This window comes from Ochotona curzoniae, unplaced genomic scaffold (genome assembly GCF_017591425.1).
Source record: "Ochotona curzoniae isolate NIBS_2020 unplaced genomic scaffold, NIBS_Ocur_1.0 scaffold_4701, whole genome shotgun sequence".
Lineage (NCBI taxonomy): Eukaryota > Metazoa > Chordata > Mammalia > Lagomorpha > Ochotonidae > Ochotona > Ochotona curzoniae.
This window is the reverse complement of record NW_024467122.1, coordinates 17,474,343-17,495,509: the sequence shown is the minus strand read 5'-3', so window position 1 is coordinate 17,495,509 and position 21,167 is coordinate 17,474,343. Positions and strand designations below refer to the sequence as shown.

The 21,167-nt window shown below is 49.5% G+C and overlaps 1 protein-coding gene across 1 annotated transcript; it reads right to left on the bottom strand.

The window, feature by feature from the left end:
• Positions 1–337: 337 nt before the first annotated feature.
• Positions 338–7,280, bottom strand: BMP4 (bone morphogenetic protein 4). Its single transcript, XM_040969174.1, is given in 5 exon segments — positions 338–1,451; positions 2,455–2,781; positions 3,894–4,018; positions 7,224–7,249; positions 7,251–7,280. Coding segments are annotated over 5 exon segments (1,365 nt in total). The 3' UTR covers positions 338–594.
• Between the last annotated feature and the right edge of the window lie 13,887 nt (positions 7,281–21,167).

Genomic DNA, 21,167 nt, shown 5'->3' with positions numbered 1-21,167 from the left:
CAGGAGATGTACCAGGAGCCCCACACTGAGTCATCTGACCTGGTCCTTTCATCCCACTGTGTCCCCAAGGCATGTGTCATCCAGATGGGAGAAGATGCTGCGTCCTTGTGAACATGAACTAGAAACGCAAAACAATTCATCCTGGCAATTACCATCTCTCTAGGCCATGCACTGACTTCCTGTCCCCATAATTTAACCACCTTCACTGACCACCCGGACTGCACCCACTCAATAGCACAAAAACAAAGAAACAAATCACAGAAACACATCCCAAAGAGATGGAGCAGAAGAAAGGAAAAGAAAAAAAGGATGAGGATGAAGAAGGCCAGGGTTTACCTTTAAAATAATGACTCATTTTATTTTTTTCTTTTAATACGTAGTTATAAATATATTTTGTCAAAATATATGATCAATATGGTCAAAACATTTGCACGTAAAGTCATAAATAAGGTCAAGGTGAATGTTTAGTTTTTTTTTTTTCCTTTTTTCTTTTTTCAAAGATAAAAAGTCCAGCTATAAGGAAGCAGTCTGTGTAGTGTGTGGGTGAACTGGATGGGAACGTGTGTCTCTGTCCGCCCTCAAGGGCTGCCGGCCTCAGCGGCACCCACACCCCTCCACTACCATCTCCTGGTAATTTTTCAGTACCACCTTGTCATACTCATCCAGGTACAGCATGGAGATGGCACTCAACTCAGTGGGCACACAACAGGCTTTGGGGATGCTGGAATTGACCGAGTTGACCAAGGTCTGCACAATGGCGTGGTTGGTGGAGTTGAGGTGGTCCGCCAGTGGGAAGGGGCAGTCCCCGTGGCAGTAGAAGGCCTGGTAGCCCGGAGGGGCCACAATCCAGTCATTCCAGCCCACGTCACTGAAGTCCACATAGAGTGAGTGGCGCCGGCAGTTTTTATTCTTCTTCCGGGCCCTTTGCGGGTGATGCTTTGGGCTCCGCTTGGCCCTCCGGCGTCGGGTCAAGGCATGGCCCCGGCCATCGTGGCCAAAGGTGACCAGGAGTGGCCGGAGCTGGGCCCAATCCCCACTCCCTTGAGGTAACGATCGGCTAATCCTGACATGCTGGCCCTGGTGGGTCCGTGTCTGATGGAGGTGAGTCACCTCAATGGCCAGCCCATAGTTGGGCTGCTTCTCCCGGGTCCACCGAAGGACTGCAGGGCTCACATCAAAAGTTTCCCACCGTGTCACATTGTGGTGGACCAGTCTTGTGTCCAGTAGTCGTGTGATGAGGTGCCCGGGCACCGCTTCTGCTGGGGGCTTCATAACCTCATAAATGTTTATCCGGTGGAAGCCCCGCTCCCAGTCAGGGCCCTGTTCCACCTGCTCCCGGAAGAGCCGCAGCTCTGCAGAGGAGATGGCCTCGTTCTCCGGGATGCTGCTGAGGTTAAAGAGGAAACGGAAAGCAGAGTTTTCGCTGGTCCCTGGGATGTTCTCCAGATGTTCTGAGCATGATGGAGGAGGGAAGGGGAAAACAGAGAACACATGAACATTCTTGAGATGGAACAGCCAAGAAGTAGCCAAGGAGTAGGGTGTTACAGGTGGCTTAGAAACTGGAAGCCTGTGGTGATTGGGGGATGAGGAGGGTTTGAAGAAGCAAGCAAAAATGGGACGCTGAGGAGCTAAAAAGGCCCAGCTAATGTCTATCTCACACCTAAGGCAAAGCGTCTCCCAGCCTCCCCCAGTGATGCCCAACACTTCCCATGCACCCATTGCTTTTTCCCATCACCCTATAACTCCTCTTTTAAAAGCCCCTTTTGGCTTTAATGCACACAGTTTTCCTTACATGTGGCTGTAGAGCAAAACTGGGGTGGGGGGCGGGGGGCAGTGGTGGTGCACAGAGCTCAGGCCCAAGGAACCAGGCACACAACCACCCTCTCCCTTTTCCTCTTTCGAGTATGTTACTAAACATTTCTCCAGCAATCTTGAAAATACAGAGCATGCCTTGTTGATCATGTTATGGGGAGGAAAGGGGGAGAATAAATTCCAACACAGTAATGATGCTGGTGGATTCATAACTCAGATTTACTTTGGAAAAGAAACATCCGCTAGGAAACATTCAGATCAGATTACAAGGCCCCTATTGAATAAACCTGACTAACACACAGCTGTAATATTAAATTTGGTAGGTGCTTTGGAGTAAAAAAAAAAGGGGGGGGAAGTGGTGATGGTGATGGTGGTGCTGGTGGCAGAAAAGGTTCTGATATGGCAAACCCACCCCAGCTGGGACCCGTGGGGACAGTCTCCTCCCCTCCCCAACTCCCCCAAATCAGTTCAGCAGCAGCTCTGGAAATTCTTGGAGGTCGGCAGCCTCCCTGGGTTGGGGCTTTGATGTAACCTGAACTCTTCCCCAGGGTGTCCAGGCCCCTCCAGCCAGCCCTCCCGGGCTCCCCCTCCACGTTCTCCCCCTTGTCCAGACTGTGGGGGGCGGGGGGAGCAGGGGCTGACCTTCGTGGTGGAAGCTCCTCACGGTGTTGGCCCGGCTGGCGGGCCGCTCAGGATACTCCAGGTCAGAGCTGTGGAGCTGCTCTTCCTCCTCCTCCTCCCCAGACTGGAGCCGGTAAAGATCCCGCATGTAATCCGGGATGACGGCGCTCTTGCTAGGCTGCGGCCGGCGGCGCAGCCCGAACATCTGCAGCAGCGTCGCCTCGAAGTCCCGCAGGAGCTCATGGCTCTGCCCTGAGCGGCGTCCTCCCGCGTGGCCCTGAATCTCGGCGACTTTTTTCTTCCCCGTCTCAGGTATCAAACTAGCATGGCTCGCGCCTCCTAGCAGGACTTGGCATAATAAAACGACCATCAGCATTCGGTTACCAGGAATCATGGTGTCTCTGGGGAAGGGGGAGGGGGTTGGAAGGTTAAAGAATAAATAAACACGAGTAAATAGAGAGAAGTAAGAGAGGTATCTGCATTTGCATCCAGGGCGAGCACTGGAGGGGTGGGATGTAAAGCCGGTCCAGAAAGACCTCACCGCGTATTCTCCCTCAGGCCACCCCCACCCCCTTCCTCAGCAGCTGCTGCAAAGCACGGCCCGAAAGTAAAAATTGCCCTGTAATTACTTGGTCTAACTTGTTTACAGTCAAATAACCCCAAATCAGATAGCCTCCATCCTGTTAATCTTTTTTTGTCCCAACTGCTATCTGGGCCATGATCTCAACGTGGCTTCTTCGGGGATAAACAGTTAACATGGAGGTGAGGAGGGGGCAGCGGAGGAGGAAGAAAATGCCACCCCGCTCCCCTTCGGACCTTCAGCCTCTCCCCCTCTTCCTCCACTCCCACCTCCCTCCGCCCTCCGAGCCCGACTTCCACAATTTCCAGCTGGTTGGGAGCGGCAGGGAGGGGAGGCAGAGCCGCGGGGGTAGGACTGATGCGTGCGGGGGTGGGGAGGGGGGCCCTGGCGCAGGGCGGGCAGCACCAGTCCGGGGGCCCAGGAGGGGGTCTGGGCTGCCCGGGTGGCCCCAAGGCTGGATTTGTCGCGTGAGCCCAAGAGTGTGAGACACCCAGCAGAGCGAGAGAGCGTGGTGCGGTTGGCAAGCTCACTCCCGCGGAAAGGGCTGGGAGACGGAGCCCAAGCGAACTCCCGGAGTTTTGACAAGAGGCGGGGAACGCGCCTCGGGAAGCTGAAGAACGCTCCCGCCCCGCGGGCAAGCGGTGCAAGAACCGGGGGTGCGGAGCACGGGACCACCCGGGGCAGGGGACCTCCGGTCTCTGAGCCGCCCCCAGCTGCCCTGTCCTGCTCGGCTCCCGATCCAAGGATGGCTGGGGAAGCAGCCACACTTGTTAAAAGGCACCAGTGGGGTCGGCGCACCCAGGGCTGGAAGGGAGGTGCGACCGGAGGGGCGGGAGGCGGTGGGTTCTCGGGAGAGGGCAAGCAAGAGGTGTCTACTCACTGACAGAAAACAAGGCATATAATAACAGTCCATGATTCTTGACAGCCAATCTTGAACAGGCTTGCTGGAAAGGCTCAGAGAAGCTGCGGCCGCGCGCTGCTCGGGATGGCACTACGGAATGGCTCCTAAAATGAATATTTGAATATAATGAGACTCCAGCGCAGACAACCTCTGTTTTTCTTCCAGCCCCTTGGAATCACGTGAACGCCAATGCCCCGCCCGCCCGCTCCTCCTCCTCCACCCGCCGCCCCCGCTCCGTCCCGCCCCTTCGGGCCAGGCCGGGCCAGCCTCCGCGCCGGCCGCCCAAGCCTCGGCAGCGGCCGGGAAGGAACTCCCGACGGCGTCGCTCAGTGGAAAGCCCGGCCGGTGCCCCGGCAGCGCGCTCCTCGGGCGGCGGCGCCCGCGCTCGGAGGACCGTGTCCTCGCCTCTTCCCCGTGGTGCGGAAGACCGGGCCAGTGTTGCAGCGAAGCGACACTGTTAGCCACAGGGTCCACCGCACGCAAGTAGGGGGCTGCTCTTTGCGGCTCCAGCCTCGCTGCAGTGTGGGCGAGTTTTCACCACCCCTAGCATCAACAACCGAGGAGCACTTGATACGGGGAAGCGGGGAGACGGACTCCGCACACGCACGCACTCGGCGTGGCCAAGTATTCCCACCCCTCGCAAACACACACACACACACACACACACACACACACACACACACACACACACACACCCTCGCAAACACACACACACACACACACACACACACCACCCCCTCCGGCCCCGGCGATTTGTTGCGAGCGTTCGGACGACCTGGCGGCGGACCGAGCCTTTCAGTCGTGCGGCCGGCGGCGGGGGTGTAAGCGGTTCCCGGTGTGAGAAAGTGAGAGAGAGCGGCTGCTAGAGTAATTTCTACGGCTCCATTACGGAGAACGCTCAAACCGCCCCCGTTCCCCCCTCCTCCCAACCGAGCCGCTCGGCGGGCGCTGGGGCTCACGTCGCTGAAGGGCGCATCACACTTCGCCGGTTTTCACAACCACTCCCGGCGCAGAAAGGAAATCCCACTGGGTTCCCAAGACTGGAGAAGACTGTGACCGACTTTCGGCAGGAGCGCTCGCTCGCTCGCTCTTTCCCTCCTTCTGTTCTTCTCTCCCTCCCTCCCTCTCTTTCCAACCTCTGCACTCCCCCCACCCCGGACCCCACCTACCCGCCAACTCCTTCTCCCACCCTCTTCTTCCGCTGCACGAGTTGCGGAGGCGCAGCAATTAAGGATTTGACCGGTTACAGCTCCAGCAGTGACTGGGACGTCCGGACCCGCGCGGACGGCTCAGAGCAAGGGCCTGTCCAAAATCCGGACCCCCGCACCACCTTGCCTTTGCAAAGCCGGGACCCGCGAACAGGGTGCCCCGGGGACTCGACCACCCCACCCGCACCCGAAACACATTCCACTCGCACCCTGTTCCGGGGTCCTCCTCTGGGGACGCATAGGTGGTCCACTCCCGACACTCTCGCCCCCGCCCCCAACTTGATTTTTTTCCCTCTTAGGGACACTTGGAAAAAAGCTCTAGGGGAAGAAGAGTGAAGGCTGGAGCAGCGCAGCCGTCCTTCCTGGCAGCCGCTGCCGGCGCCGCCCGCCCCGCGGGTCGGAGTGCAGAGGCCGCGGGCGCCCCTGCGCGACCGTCCGCGCCCCACCAGCCGCGTAGCTCTTGGAGCGACTTTTGCCGTGCCGTGTCCCGCGCCACTGCCGGGGCGGACCATGAGAGGGCTGGAGAGAGCAGAGGGACCTAGAATCCTAAAGGGGAGATCTAGAAACGGGGGAGGGACGCCGACGAAGAGGGGCCGGTGGCCTCCGCAAAGCGACGATGGATCAGGGATGCAGGGATCAGGGAGACCCCAGGCGAGAATCTCCCAGGGGTGCAGGCGCTGTCTCTGCGCCGAAACCCTGGGTTTGGGGAAGGAGAGGATTAAATTTCTATTTCGGATTAGCTGCGATTCATCTCTAAACACTTTTTTCTCTCCAAAGTTTTAAATTAAAAAGATACCAAAAGGCAAACGGTCTTTTCATCTTCAGGACTTTTTTTTTTCTTGGAGAGCGGGAAGGTGGTTCGTTGCGGCAGTCCTTCGCTTAACTACCCAATCTTCCGACGCCTCGAGTTACTGACTGAGGTTTACCCAGTGTGTGTCTTTACGGTTTTGGACGTCCCGTCTCTGTGCCTTGAGTTCCTTCCTAGAACTTGACCCTTGCAAACTGGGGCCGTCTCGCCGCCCAGGGCACAACTTCCGAGGACAGAGGTCCGCAGGGACCCGGCCTACCCCAGGGCCTTTTATACTTATTGGTCCCGGACGTTAAGGACCAGAAAAGCCGCGCGTCCACTGCTGCGTCCCGCCAGCTCCCCCTATCTAACCGCCCCCCCCCCCCCCCCCATAACACACACACACACAGCACGACACCACAGGAAGACCCGTGCAGGGGAACCCCCTGGCACATCAGTCGACGTCTCACCTTCCTCGGTACCTTGAAAGAATGGAGACGAGGCTCCTCGGGTGCCCAAGTCCCCAAAGAGACCTCGTGGAGACGGAGCGTCCAGCCTCTGCCCTTGGCAAGCTCTAGGGGAGCACGGCCCGCTGGCGCTCCGCTCAGTGACACAGAGGCTGTCCCTCCAGCTGCGCGCGCGTTCTAGACCGCAACCCGGCTGCGCTCCCCACCTTGCAGCCAGTCCGCCTGGGGTGCTGTCCCCACTCCGCCACCCTCCGTCCCCTCTCGCTCTCGGGGACTCCTTTTGCTGGCGGCTCGCGTCTGGTGATTGGCGATCACAACCTCCAGCCCACAAGAACGCGTTCAACTCCCGACCCCGATGGTCTTTGCTACTGACCACAGCGACCACCACCATCACCAAGGCATCGCTCTTCTTCCCGCCTCTCCAGCCCCGCACCTCCCCAAGGTCCAAGTCGTCCGGTGCCTGCATCGAGGCAGCACAGACATGCCAAGTCTCCCCACGCATCTCCACCTCCAGCTCTACCATCATTGGAGAAAATACACACCACCTTTTGCCTCCCTTACTGCCTGGGTCCCCCGACCTGTACCCCAACCGATGCGCCTCGGCGTGGTGCCCGTGGCCAGGTAGCCATGCTCACCATCGGTCCCTCCAGTAGCGGGCTCGCCAGCGGCAGCTCCTGGGGACCTCGGAACGGCTGCGGTGAACCTGGGCAAGGGCCGGGGCGCTGGGGTGCTGCAGGCTCGAGACGGCTCGGACGGGAATCCCATCAGGGGAGACAGGCGAGACGGTCAGGCCCCGCAGCGGCGGCGTCTCGGGCTCCCTGCGCCTCGGTTCGGATGCAGAACTCACCTAGCTTTTGGGCCGGGCTCGGTGCTCCCTGCCTCCGCCGCCTCTGCCCTCGCGCATCTACTGCGTCCTTCTCTTTTTTCCCTCCCTCTCTTTCTTTCTTTCCTCCTCCTCCTCTTCCCTGGCGGCCCCTCCCTTCACCCCTCCTCCCAGGCTCGTTCCCTTTCTGGGGATGGCAGCCCCGCCCACATCCTCCCCTGCAGCCGCGAGGCTTCGCCTCGCAGGCCCGGGTCCCGGAAGCCCGCGCAGCGCCCGGCCCCGCAGATGCCGCCGGTGTTGGGCCGCCGCCGCCTCCCGCTCCGGGAAGCGGCCCGGGGCTCACCTGGGGACCACGTGCAGAGGTACTAGAAAGCATGCACCGACTAGTCGCCGGGCCTTCCAAAAATACCCATGGAGTCTGGGCTTCCCTGAGTTTAGAGTAACTGCTGCCCAAACTGATGATTAAAACACTGAGTAATCACCATTTACCCTGAGTAATTAGAGATAATGAAACACCTCTAAAATCAGGTTATGGAGAAAGGAGCTGTTGGGATTGGTTAAGAGGGTGGCCTTCCATAAACTGTTTAAGGATTTCCAAACGCTGAGAAACAGGCTGTGCAGAGGGCTGTACGCCCGAAGGACGTGGTTCCCGCGCTATGAAAAGGCCACTTTCTTCCCAAACACGGTTTGGGGGTGCTTTCTTTGCAGGGTCATGGGGAGGACCTTCAGAAGAACAAGCCTCCTTCTAAGCCTATGGTCTTCCCCGCGGCCTCCCCTCTCTGAACTGAGCAGGCAGGGTCCTTGTTTTCACAGACAGGAAAGTGTACTTGGCTGGGAAGGCCTCGGAACCGCGGGCCCCGCGGTTATTTCTCCTGTCACTGTATGTGCTGCCCCAAGACTCCTTTACCCATGGGGATCTGACCTGCCAAGGAGGTAAAAACCCCAGAAAGCAGCAGCCTCCCGGGCCACAGGAGAACCAGAGAAGATGCCCTTTGGCCCAATTTTGGAAGAAAGGAGTGGGGAGAATTGGTACCCCCTTCTATTAAAAAAAAAAAAAAAAGCGATAATGATCATATTAGCAGAGAGGCGGAATGCGTGGTGGCTCTTAAACCTCCCCCAAACAGGCACTCCCTTCAGAGGCTGCCTCTGGCGAGCTGGGAGAGAGCTATCTGTCAAGCCCATCTCTGTTTGCCAAACAAGGAGGGGAAGGACAGCCAGGTTACAGCGACTTCCCCAGAGCCCGCAAAGCAAAATCCCAGCGTTGAGCTCAGTGCTGCCGGGCAGGGTTGAGGCTGGCAGGCTGGCAAGCCGGAAGGCTGGCAACCGTAAAGCCAGGAAAGGCTTGGAGGAGGACCATTTCCACTCCTGGCCCGCTCTCCCTGGGATGGACCTCACACTTCACCTTCCCCCCAAGTACTTACCTTTTGCAGGGAAACAGGGCCAGGCCCAGGGTAGCGGGTCTGTAGAACTGTCAGATTTGCGCACCTTCGATATTTAGAAAACAGGAACTACTTCCTGTGTTCCGGGGGAAACACAGATTACAGAGGGTAGGAACCACATGAGATCAGAGCAACACGCGCCAGAGAAAGGCCCCGGCCTCCCGCCGCGTCTTCCAGGTCCAGGGACGGCTTTTTTTCTTTTTCCCTTGCATCCCAAAATGCATCAAACAGCAGAGAGGAGCCCCGTGTGGGGCTTTGGGCAAGACCTTCCAATCTTACAGCTTCCCAAGTTCTCTCATGTGTAGCAAGGTAAAGATGGGGCAGGATAATTAAGCTCCATGTTCCCTTTCAATTTGAAAGTGATTTGATTATTTTATTGTCATTTTAGTAAACATGCACCTTCTTTGATTCTACATCACAGCCGAGCCCACCTCCTCCTTAAGAACCTGTAATTAACCAGGGCAGAGCAATAACACCCTGAAAGGATGGCTGGAAACACACCACCAGCTTCCAACTTCAGCAAAATTACAATTAATTATTAAAAATAACAACACAAAATTAAAACTCCATTAAATAGTTACTTAATGCCTCTCCTGGGGCATCAGGCAGTATGCTCCTATAGCACCAAGTGAGGACAGATTAAATGTTCACCGAGCTCCCTAAATCAATCACTACCGTTTTAATCATTAATGAAACTTGTTCCTTAATGTTTAAACTCAGAAACAACAGTGGTGTACTTGTGTGTAACAGCGAGGCTTTCTTGGACTTCTTTTTTAAAGATTTATTTGACTTTAAAACACCATGGAGTTTGATTATTTTTCAAACCTCAATTTTTTTTAACATTCTTTTCCATTTATTTTTTAAATTTTGGATTGCTATATCATATGTGGGCATTTTAATGAGGGTCCAATGCGATATTTCAACACCTGCACACAGTGTAAGCTGATCACACTAGGCAATGAGTCATTCCATTTCCTGACCTCTTATTTGACTCTTGGATCTCTTTGGAGGATGTCCAGGATGAGTATTCAAAAAGTTCATGGAAAATACACATAATGAAAAAAAAAATTGTGGACTGTAAAATTTTTGCAACAAAATAAACTTATCTTTCAATCCCATTCTCTGTGAACTTTTTGAGGCTTCCTCACATATCTCAGTTGGCTGAAGGCACAACAGTAAAGTGGCCCTTGGCCAACCCAAGAGACTGGGAAATTTGAAATCCAATTAGATCACCTGACATCCCTTGTTTAGATGCTTTAGATGGTGATGGGAGAGCTCAGCTATAGTTCTCTTAACACAGTTTTATTTCTCAGTCCCCCAACTGCCCCCATAATATTTGGGTACTTTCACTCACTCCTCTCTCCAGCATGCTCTTTCCCCATGTCAAAGTTCAGAGGGCTGAAGTCATTCCCAGGCCCTGAAGTCTGTCCAGTTCTTCCTCTCTCAGGAATACTGTGAATACTTGTGAGTACTGGTCCTGGAATAAGGTACAGGTAATCTCCCAGCATCCTGCATAGTGAAAACACAGATGAAGAGAAGATCAGAAAAATTCAGAAGCAACTCTTTCCTCTCTGCTGCTGTTACTGCTGAAAGGCTCTGGCTGTTGGCTCTAACCTGGGGAGTAGCTGGCCACAGGCCCTTGGCACTGCCTTTCTGGAAGTCTGTTCTGAAGACCATAATACTCAGAGTAAGGGCAGAGGTGCAGAAAACATGCATATTTCTAGACCCTTCTCCATATCTGGGCCCAGAAGGTTCCCCAGTCATTGAGAGCACACTGAAGCTTGAGAACCACTGTTCTAAAAGGTACGTTGCTTCAGTTCTCACAATTGAGAAGTACCATTACGAAGCTGATACCAAGACACCATTTAACAGGCCTCTGCTATCCAGGTGCACATGCAGGACGTGGCAATATATTGGAGTCTGCAGAGGACACCTGGTACCACAACCAAGGATGCAGATCAGAACAAATCAATCAACTACCCTGGCCAAGTGTTGGCAGTGACTAGCTGGACGAATGGAGACTCTAAATGGACTATGTCAATCAGTAGATTCTGGAGAGATTTCATCGTGCTTGGAGCGGCAGTAATTCAGAACTGTTGAACTATCAAAAACTCATGAGCAAGACCCTTGGAGCATGCTCCACATTGGGGTCCTTGTCAGGTGGTTGTCCTCCATCCCAGGGTGCAGAGGCATTTGGTACGCTGGGTGTGGCTTCTCTCCTTGTCTCCCCGCTTCCCCCAGATACAGGAAGGAGAAAAAGAGAATGTGGAAATGGTGATCTCACCCACCTTCCTGTACCCTTTGACCTTAATCACCCTAATGTAAAAATCACCAAAAATTGAAATAATTAAAAAAAAAACAGGCCTATGCTTTATACAACATTCAAACAGCAGTTGTAGCATCACTGTGCCTAAAACACACCACATGGCTCTCGGCCAGGGTCAGGGTGGGGACAGTGACAACTAGAGCAATCCTTACTTCTATGCAGAGCTGGTTGAGAGCCATGCCAGGTCTCTCAACCTCCTTTGTCATTATGGGAGCTACTGGCGAGGAATTTCCAGCATCCTTGCTAATTTCTGAGAAGTGAAAATCTACTAAAACTGGAATTACAGAGGCTGGGGTTTCTTGACGCCATTTCTGTGCCACTTGCAGGAGTCGTTGTATGTGATGCAGTTCTTGGACTTGAGCACATGTGCACCATAACTAGGACTGGGAAAAAAAGAGCTGAAATGTTTTGTGCTGAAGTCAGGTGTTGTGGCACACTAGGTTGGTGCTCCACTTGGCACACCCACATCCCATGGCAGAGTCCCAGCTCTTTCATTTTGGAATTAGCTTCCAGTAATTTCACCTGGGAGGCAACAGATGATGGTTCCTGAGTCCTGGCTTCAGCAGCCCGGATCTTGCTGTCGTGAGCATTGGAGAACTCTCTCTCTCCTTTTCACTCTCTCTCTCTCACCCTGCCTTTCCAATAAATAGATAATTTTTTCAAAATACAAAATTTATCACTAACTTTAAATAGAACTCCATATTAAAGTGTTTCTTTACCTTCTACCATGTAGGAACTTAGGAAGATGCCCAGGAGACCCCTGTGCCAGCTGTTACCAGGAGGGAGCAGCAGCCAGGACCTTGGATTGGGCAAAGCATTGATGTCCTTGGAGCTCCATATTTTAGCTCTTGGCATATAGAACAGAAAGACAGGTTGGCCTGGTCTGGTTTTGAGCACAGCAACAGCTTGTTTTATGACCTTGAATCTAACCTATAGAAAGGGCATTTTAAGGCTGCCATTTTGGCAGAGAAGATAAAACTGTTGCCTGTGGTGCTAGCATCCCATGTGGGCACTGGTTCGAGTCCCAGCTGCCCTACTTGCAATCCAGTTTCCTGCTGATATACCTGGAAGACTAGTGGAAGACAACCCAAGTCCTTGGCCCCTGTCCCACAGGGGAGTCTCAGAAGACTCTTGGCTCCTTGTTTCCAACCAGCCCAGGTCTAACTACTTAGCCATTTGAGGAGTGAATCCGCAGATGGAGGACCTCTGTGTTTGTAACTCTGCCTTTAAGTAAGTAAGTAAATGATTTTAAAAAGCGAAAATAATAATAATAAAAAAGGAAAAGGGATTTCATGAGGGTTATCATGAGGATTAGACAGCAAATGTCACAGGGAATCTTAGGGGAAGAAATAAGTGGCCTTGGCCAATTGTTGAGGGCCTTTGTAATTCCAGCTTTAGTAGATCTTCACTTCTCAGTTTTGGAAGTGGAGGCAGAGTGCCGTGGGAACATCTGACTGTACCAAATGAGTTACTGTGGTTTCCAAATGGAAGTCACATGGGCAATATCAACCAACCTGCATTCTCCCCCCAGTCCATGTCAACAGTTTTCTAGTCTTTCACAAGAAAGCTTTGCCCAAAGAGATATGAGATTCAAGAAATTTTTATTGCAGCAGGACAACTTGGATGTTTGTGTTAATAGTCCAAGTATTTCTAGCACCTTTCATTAATGTCCTATTCAAGAACATTTGCCTGTTTTTAACTAATCCCCTCAGGGATTATGTATGGATGCAATAAACAGCTCAAAACTGTTGTTATTTACTTTACGAATGTCTATCAAGACACCTATTTGAGATTTGCGTCTTTTCTCTTTGTGTTAATAGTTGAGTAAAAAGTCTAGAGGAAAATACTTGTTGCAATGACCTTTTAAATTTATTTATTTCTGAAAGATCTACTTACTTGAAAGCTGGAGTAGAGAGAAGGAGAGATTGATTTTCCATCCACTGGTTCATTCCCCAGATGGACACAACAGGAGCTGCATCTTCCTAGCCACTAGAAGGGAGCTAGACTGGAAGTGGAGCATCCCTGATAGGACCCAGCGCCCCTATTGGATGCCAGTGTCAAAGGAGGCAGCTGTACTCTCCATACTACAATGTCAGCTCCCTAGAACACTTTTTTTGAAAGTTAACTCCTTTCAGCATTAATTTTTAGCCCATCTGCAAGAAATAATGTTCACAGAGACAATGAGCATCCTGGCCTCAGGAGACAGATGGGGAGATGATAGTGATGGGAACTGGGATTGCCAAGAGGTGCCTCTCTCCATCCCTCGCCAAACCCCGAAGTCCCAGCTCCAAACAGGGAGAAGGGTGTTCTGGGCTGGGTCACTGCCGAGGTTGCGTTCCCGCGGCCAGGAGCAGTGCCGGGGCAAAGTCACTCAGGGAGTCAGAGAAAGCAGAGAAAAGAGGATTGAGAAACGGAGCAGCCAGTCATGAAGGCCTGGGGTGGGCTTGGGAGAAGGTTTTGCCTGCTCTCTCCGAGAGCTGCTGAAATGGGTGGAGAGCGGACCTGCGCCCGGGCCAAAGGAGGCAGCACGCTGCAGTCCTGGACTGCAGGAGCACCTTGCACTCTGGGGAACTTAAGTCCTTCTGGGCCCTTCCCTGGGCCAGATGCCCCAACACTTCCCTAGCTCTTTTTCCCCACGCTCTCCCCTGTTGACAGAGGGTTGAACTTTCCTGGTGTATGCCACATGCATTCCAGGGCTCCCCTGAAGCCACAGGTGGAGTGGAAGAGAGGCTGTCGGAATCGGGCTGCTGCACCTCGCCTTGGGCTCTCCTTGCAGACCTGAAGCGATACCTTCAGCATCCACCGTGGGCGGTATCTGTGTGTTTGGTGTGGGTGGTTTGGGGGAAGTCTAGGCTCCCGTAGCACAGCTGGACCTGTCTCTTTCTCCCGGTCTCCGCCTCTCTCTGGCCCTGGTCTTCTTCTTCCTTTTTCTTTCTTTTTTTTTTTTTTAAGAGCTCAGCGGTTGTACCTCTCTACTTGCAAGAGTTTGCCCTGCTCTCGGACCCGTTTTGCAAGATGTGTGCCGCAGGTGGCTAACCTGACCCACATTTGAGCAGACAGTGGGCACCCGGGCAACCCGCGGAATTTGCCTACATGTCCGTTCGCGATAGAGGTTCAGCGAGGGCTCAACATTCTGTCCCCTCCTTTTTCAAGACTTGGCATATTCCTAGACCATCCCGTTCTGGGTCCTCTTCCATCTCAGTGCACGTATGTACAAAAATGCGCTCACCACCCCGTGCCCCGTGTCTGCGCTGACAGGATCTGCCAAACCCAGTAGTGTACCCTTGCAGATTAGATAGGTTTTGGGACGCTGGAAGGCGAGGTGAAGGGCCCTGACTTGGAGGTGCACCGCAGCCCGCCTGGGCTTCGGAGAGACACGGTGGGCTAGTGGTTCCTGGTAGAAGAGTCCAGCTACTGTCTGAAGTTTTTGTCGCAGCATACTGATTTTTACATTTCTGAAACTGCGTTTTATTTTTTGCTCACTTCTGACATGTTAAGATGTTATGCTCCAGAAGACAGATAAGTATGCCTTCTGTTGGCACCAAAGTGGGCAGTGCCACTCCTGTGCCTGCCTAGGATTGGAGAAACCTGGCTTTATCTCCCCAACTTTAGTTGGTAGTGAGCATGGGGTGACAACTGCCACCCAAACCGGATGACTTAGACTATCACAGGGAACACAAAGAGTGTTGATGTCTTCAGCCTGCTTCGTGGCCACATGAAAGACTTCAATAGGGATTTTAGGGATCCGTGAGGAAATCTAAAGTTTTATACTTACAATTTTCAGTGTAAGTATAAAAGCTAGGGGCTAGCATTGTGGCACAGAGGGCTACAATGATGTCTGTGATGACAGCATCCTATACAGACTCCAGGTCAAATTCCATAAGCTCCTCTCCAATCCAGCTCTCTGCTAATGTGCCTAGAAAAGAGTAGATGATGGGCCAGGTGCTTGTGTCCCTGTGCCCATGTAGGAGCCAAGAATGAAGCTCCTGGCTTCAGCCTGGCCCTGACCCTCTTTGGAGAGTGAAGATGGAAGATCTTCCCTCTCTGTAACTCTGCATTTTACATATATAATGTTTTAAGTGTAAAACTGCATGGGGAGGGAATGACTAAAATTGTAAGAAACTTAGGATCCGTGGGGGTTCAGAATCTTCTCTAGAATGTGGTCCACATGCTAAAGCGGAGAACGCCTCTAAGCTGCACAGACACAGGTTTGATTTGGGGACACACAGCTTTCCTCTTCACCAGCAAAATGCTCTTAATGTTCCACTGAGAGGATGGAAGTGTCGCTGAGCTAAGGGGAAGGGAAAAGACCCTGATAAGACAGTGATCCTGAGCCCAACCCCTACCCTGCCCATACACGCTAATGGATCGTCACATATGAGTTATTATGTAAGCCATTATAATTATGTGTAGATATTTGTCTACTTTTTAAAAACTATGTAGTAGAGGAAAAAAGAATCAATTGCCTTTGGGTTCCTAACCATTGTTATAGTTATATATTCATGTTTCATCATTTCATTGAAATCATTCAAATAACCTATAGTTTATATACTATATTCATTGCCCCAAACCCTTTTTCCCCCCTGGTTTAAGGGAAGAAGCCGCAGAGAGAGGTTAAATAAATTACCCAAGTCTGTCAGCTAATAAACACCAGGATTGAATTCCAGAGAAAGTCCCTGCTTTCAAAGAGAGGTATTAGGAAAACAGCAAATTGTGCTCATGTTTAGGTAAGGTACTTCCTGTGCAGTCTGAGCAAAGGTGCAGGAATTTTACATGCCGTGGCCACCCTTGGGACACTCAGGCCTTTCTTGCTGCATTGGAAAACTGTCTTTAACCTGTTGGCTTCCTGGCAGTTCAGATCTCCTCACCTGCTAATAGGAAAATACACACATAGTTCCTTATTAGTGACACCTGTTGTGTGAGCTAAGGACATGGCCTTAGGAGCCGAGGAGCAGCCGGATGTTCGCAACTTCTTTCAGGCATCCTTTGCAGTAGGAACCATGGTCTTCAGTGGCTAAGAGATGCCAAGACATCTAAGGACTCTAGCCCCCTCCATCTCCCGCTCTCCCACTACACACATGCAGACATGCACACATTCAGTTAAATATCTCCCTCAGAGTTAACTGGCAAGAATGTAGCTATTTTTACCTATAGCAGTAAAATGCTCATGTCACTGAGATGAAACTTTCCACCTGGTGATTAAGCAAAAGGATGATAAAACAACGGCTTTTTTTGGTATTCTCTGAGTGACGTGTCTATTAAAGGAGCTGCCATAGACTCCGAATCGTTTTATGCTTTAGCATTGGCTCATGGGTTCATTCCACAGTGAGTTCTTGCTTGTTTCACTTCTGTAACAGCAAACTCTAATGCAGGCCATGGAAGCTCTGTAGGCCAAGCAGACATAGTTCTTTCCTTTGGTTATGGTTTAATTACAGAATAAGAACCAGTATCACAGACAATAAGGTTCTGGGGAACAAGCTCCCCCCCCCCCCAAAAAAAAAGATCCTGTGAGAAATCACGGAGTTATCATTTTTTAAAGATTATTTCTTTTTATTGGAAAGGCAGATTTACAGAGAAAGAGAGACAGAAAGATCTTCCATCTGCTGGTTCACTCCCCAAGTAGCTGCAAAGGACGAAGCTGAGCCAATCTGAAGCCAGGAGTCAGGAGCTTCTTCTGGGTCTCCTACACAGGTACAGGGTCCCAAGGTTTGGGCCATCCTCAACTGTTTTCTCAGGCCACAGACAGGGAGCTGGATCAGAAGTAGAACAGCCAGGACATGAATCAGCACCTCTATGGGATTCAAGCACTTGAAGGAGCATAATTAACTAATCGAGTCATTGTACCAGGCCCAAAAATATGGATTCTAATAGATGCTTTGCTCATAAACATGAAAGAATGTTGGTACATTTCTGGAGTTGATGACTGGTATAACAGATGAAAACATATCAGAAACATTTTAGTGCGTGGAATGTTAGTGACATCATCAGCATGATATGGCTTTCTAAAGAAGTTGAAGTCAGATGGCCTAGATTTAGACACAGCCAAAACCAATTCACAGTATATGTCCATGCCAGTCCATGCCTCAGATGCGTAGCTTACAAACAAGAAGGTCTTTAGCCCCTGTTTCTGGGGGTTGAGCTGCTTAAGATGCAGAGGCTGCAACTGGTAAGGGGATTCTTGTTATCTCATCACATGGCAGAAAGCAGCATCAGCTGACCCAGTTTCTCAGGACAGAGAGGGGGACTGAAGCACCAACATTTGGAAGAATGCCACTCCCAGGACAAGGAACCCTTCCCTTAGTAATGGCAGCAACGCATGACCTGATCACCCACTGCTAGGTCCCACCTCTTACTACTAATGCACTGGGGGTTGTCTTTCCAACACGTCAGCTTCGGGAGACACCTTAAACCCATCACACTGCCATAGAAACGTGGCCATAGGACTTGATTTCTGGATGCCTCAGTTTCTCCTGGCACTATCTGAGATGCATCACTCTAACCTTTAGGTGCTAAGCAAGTTTTGTCTATAAAGGAACAGATCAGAAATATTTTAGATTTCATTGGACACATGATGTCTCTGTCATTATTTCTTTCTCTCCCAACTCCATCTTCTCTTCCTCTTTCCCTTCCTCTTCTTCTTTCCCTTATCCTACTCTCTTTCCTCTTTTCTTTCAGAGATTTTTCATAGTTGTCAGAAACATTTGGTAAGGCTGACAAAACAAAGTTTCACAAACTGGGTGGCTTCAATGGCAAAAATCCAGTCTCACAGTTTTAGAAGCCAGATATGGAAGATCAAAATATTAGTAGGATTCCTTTCTTTCACTTTTTCTTCCTCCCTTCCTTATTCAAAATATATATATAGAGAGATCTTCTCTATCTGTTGGTTCACTTCAAAATGCTGACAACCATCAGGACCAGATCAAGCTAAAGGCAGAAACTGGGAATTCAACCCAGACCCCACACTTAGGTAGCACAAACTCAACTGCATGAGTTATGCCTGCTGCCTCGCAGTGTGTGCACTAGGTAGGAAGATGGAATCAGAAGCAGAGCCAGGGTTTAAAAGTAGGCCCTCCACATGGGATGTAGGCATCCTAAGTGGAAAGGTACCTGCTGCTTTTTCTAAAAACTGTTCAGAGCTTCCCACTATTTTCAGCAATCTTTGTAAATGAATGAAAAGATCTTAAAAAAAGATAAAGTCTAGTCATCAAGGGGGCTAAGCTATATTCTTTTTCTTTTCTTTTGAACAATTTTTATTAATATAAAGAAAATAGATTCCATGTATTTCGTAGGTACAATTCTAAGAAGATAAACATAATTTCAATTCCTTCCAAAATCACAGGCTTAACACACTACTAGCCACAATATTCACTAGTGAAAAGTGGAAAGACCACAATTCTACAGGAGTACAAATAATGACCAAAAACACTGATCAAATCATAAGATGAGCTATATTCTCGAAAGCATTTTCACCATTAAGCTGTGCTTCAATCCCGATGATGGAGTATTTAGAGAAAAGAAATCATTTCGCCTTAAGAAGTCTATATAAGAACTGGGATTCCTGTCACCCATTATGAGTATCTGGTCTTCCATGCTATTTAAAATGGAAAATGCAGAGTTCACATAATTTCATAATTTGCAGCAATTGTTGGGCTTTCACAGACACATGCAAACAGCACTTGCATGCTCTGTTTTTACTTCAGTGATTGATCAATTTTATAATGGACTAGAAATTTTGCTGTTAAAAAAATTATTTATTTTTACTTGAAAATCAGAAAGAGACAGACACACACACACACAAAAGGAGAGAAAGAGAGTGAGAGACAGAGACAGAGACAGAGAGAGATCTTCCATCCACCGGTTTACTTTCCAAACGGTTGCAATGGCCAAACTTGGGCCATTCAGAAGCCACGAGCTTCTTCCAGAGATCCCACACAGGTGTAGGTGGCCAAGGTCTTAAGCCATCCTTTAGTGTTTTCCGAGGCCATTATCAGGAAGCTAGATAAGAAGTGGAGCAGCCACAACTTGAAATAGTACCCATATGAGAAATTGGTGCCATGGGGAGATAATTAGCTTGCTATGCCACTGTGCCATCCCTAATTTTTGCTTTTGTACAATTATTTTCCTGTTGCATTTAGGAAACATGGATTATAACCAAAGAAGTTTCCATTTTCACTAGCATACATGAAGTCACGGGCTAATCAATCAGTGATATAACTTGCAGAAATTGCTACAGGAATTTACTGGAAACACAGGTGAACTTTTTATTCTTCATGTGAGCAAAAGTGCTGTGCAATGATTTGGGACTAGAAAAACTTACTAGAACAAGACATATGAAACATTCAGTTGGTTGAGAAAGAGCTGAAGGAGATTAATTTTAGTGAGATCAAATAAGCTAATATCTAAGGGATCTTTAAAACATTCATGGAAAATGTGTACTGTGAAAAAGCTATGCATGGACTTCAAAGATTCTGCACCACAATATATTTATCTCTTCATTCTATTTTTCTACAACTCTTTCAGGCACCCGTGTACATAAGAAATAAGCAGACTAACACTTCAATTTAGTTTTTATTAAATGACTTATTTTCTGCTTGCAAAAGAAACATAATTCTGTCTTAAAAATCTTTGGAACTATGTGAAAGGCACTAAGAGACAATGAAATCCTCATGAGCTCTTTATCCATAGATAACTATGGTCAATAATCTGACAAAGATATTTTTGCCCTCTTTCCTTGCAAATATACACTTAAAGATGCTTTTGATGGAATTGCGCCATATTTGCTGGTTTTTAAATACAGCCTTTTTGGGACCAGCATGGTGGCCTACGTGGACTAATCCTCTGCCTACATGTGCTGGTATCCTATATGGGTACCTGTTTGTGTCCCAGCTGGTCCACTTCTGATTCAGCTTTCTGCTTATGACTTGGGAAAGCAGCAGAGGATTGCCCTAGCCTGTGGGACACTTCATGTATATGGCAGACCAGAAAGAAGCTCCTGGTTTTGGATCAGCCCAGTTTTGTCCATTGTGGCCATTTGGAAAGTGAACCAGCGGATGGAAGACCTTTTTCTCTTTGTAAAATCTGCTGTTCAAATGAAAAAGAAATGATCCTTTTAAAAATAAAAATAATTTTAAAAAAGGAATCAGCCCCTTTTTAAACTTAGTGTATTTTGAACACCTTCACCTCAGAATTGGTTTAAAGCCAATAGGAGAGGTTTTCTTCGGACTAGATATATTTTTTACATGAGCAATGTATTGCATATTGTCTTCATTTGTCATACGCTCATCTTCTCTAGCTTCAAATGTTCATTAATTAATTTAACTGTGGATTTATTTCAAACTCAGTGTAAATCAAGCTCTGTGCTAGACATTTGGGGATACAAGAGAGAATGAAACAGACAAAATCATTTTTATCTTTTAATTTACATTAAAAAGAGTTGAGAACTAACAAGCAAATAAACATACAGTAGACCATTAGGAGGCACTAGAAATGTGTTGTTCTTTTGAAGAAATTGGAAAGAATTACGAAAGTTTTGAACATTGGGGCCCGGCGGCATGGCCTAGTAGCTAAAAGTCCTCACCTTGAACGCCCAGGAGCCCATATAGGCGCCGGTTCTAATCCCAGCAGCTCCACTTCCCATCCGCTCCCTGCTTGTGGCCTGGAAAAGCAGTCGAGGATGGCTCAAAGCCTTGGGACCCTGCACCCATGTGGGAGACCCGGAAGAAGCTCCTGGATCCTGGCTTCAGATTGGCATAGCATCGGCTGTTTTGCTCACTTGGGGAGTGAGTCATTGGACGGAAGATCTTCCTCTCTGTCTCTCCTCCTCTCTGTGTATCTGACTTTCCAATAAATAAATAAATCTTTAAAAAAAAGTTTTGCATATGGATTTTTATTGATCCTTATCTGTATATTTGCAATAATCTAATTTAATAATATTTTTTTTAAAGTTTCAATGGTTTGGATTTGGGTGCTAGATAACTGTACTTTGGTCCTTTCTGGAGAAAAGAAACAAATACTGCTTTCTGGTCCCCCATAGTTGGAGATCTCTTCTCTCTAACAAAAGGGATCTCTATTTTTTAACCAGCAACAGCTTTGGGGAATCATGAGAGTTTCATTTGTTTAGTGCTTCATAATACACTATTTCAGAACAGATGAGGTTCAAAATAACATTTTATTGTCTCTCTCACAGTTCTTCAGAATGCCTGG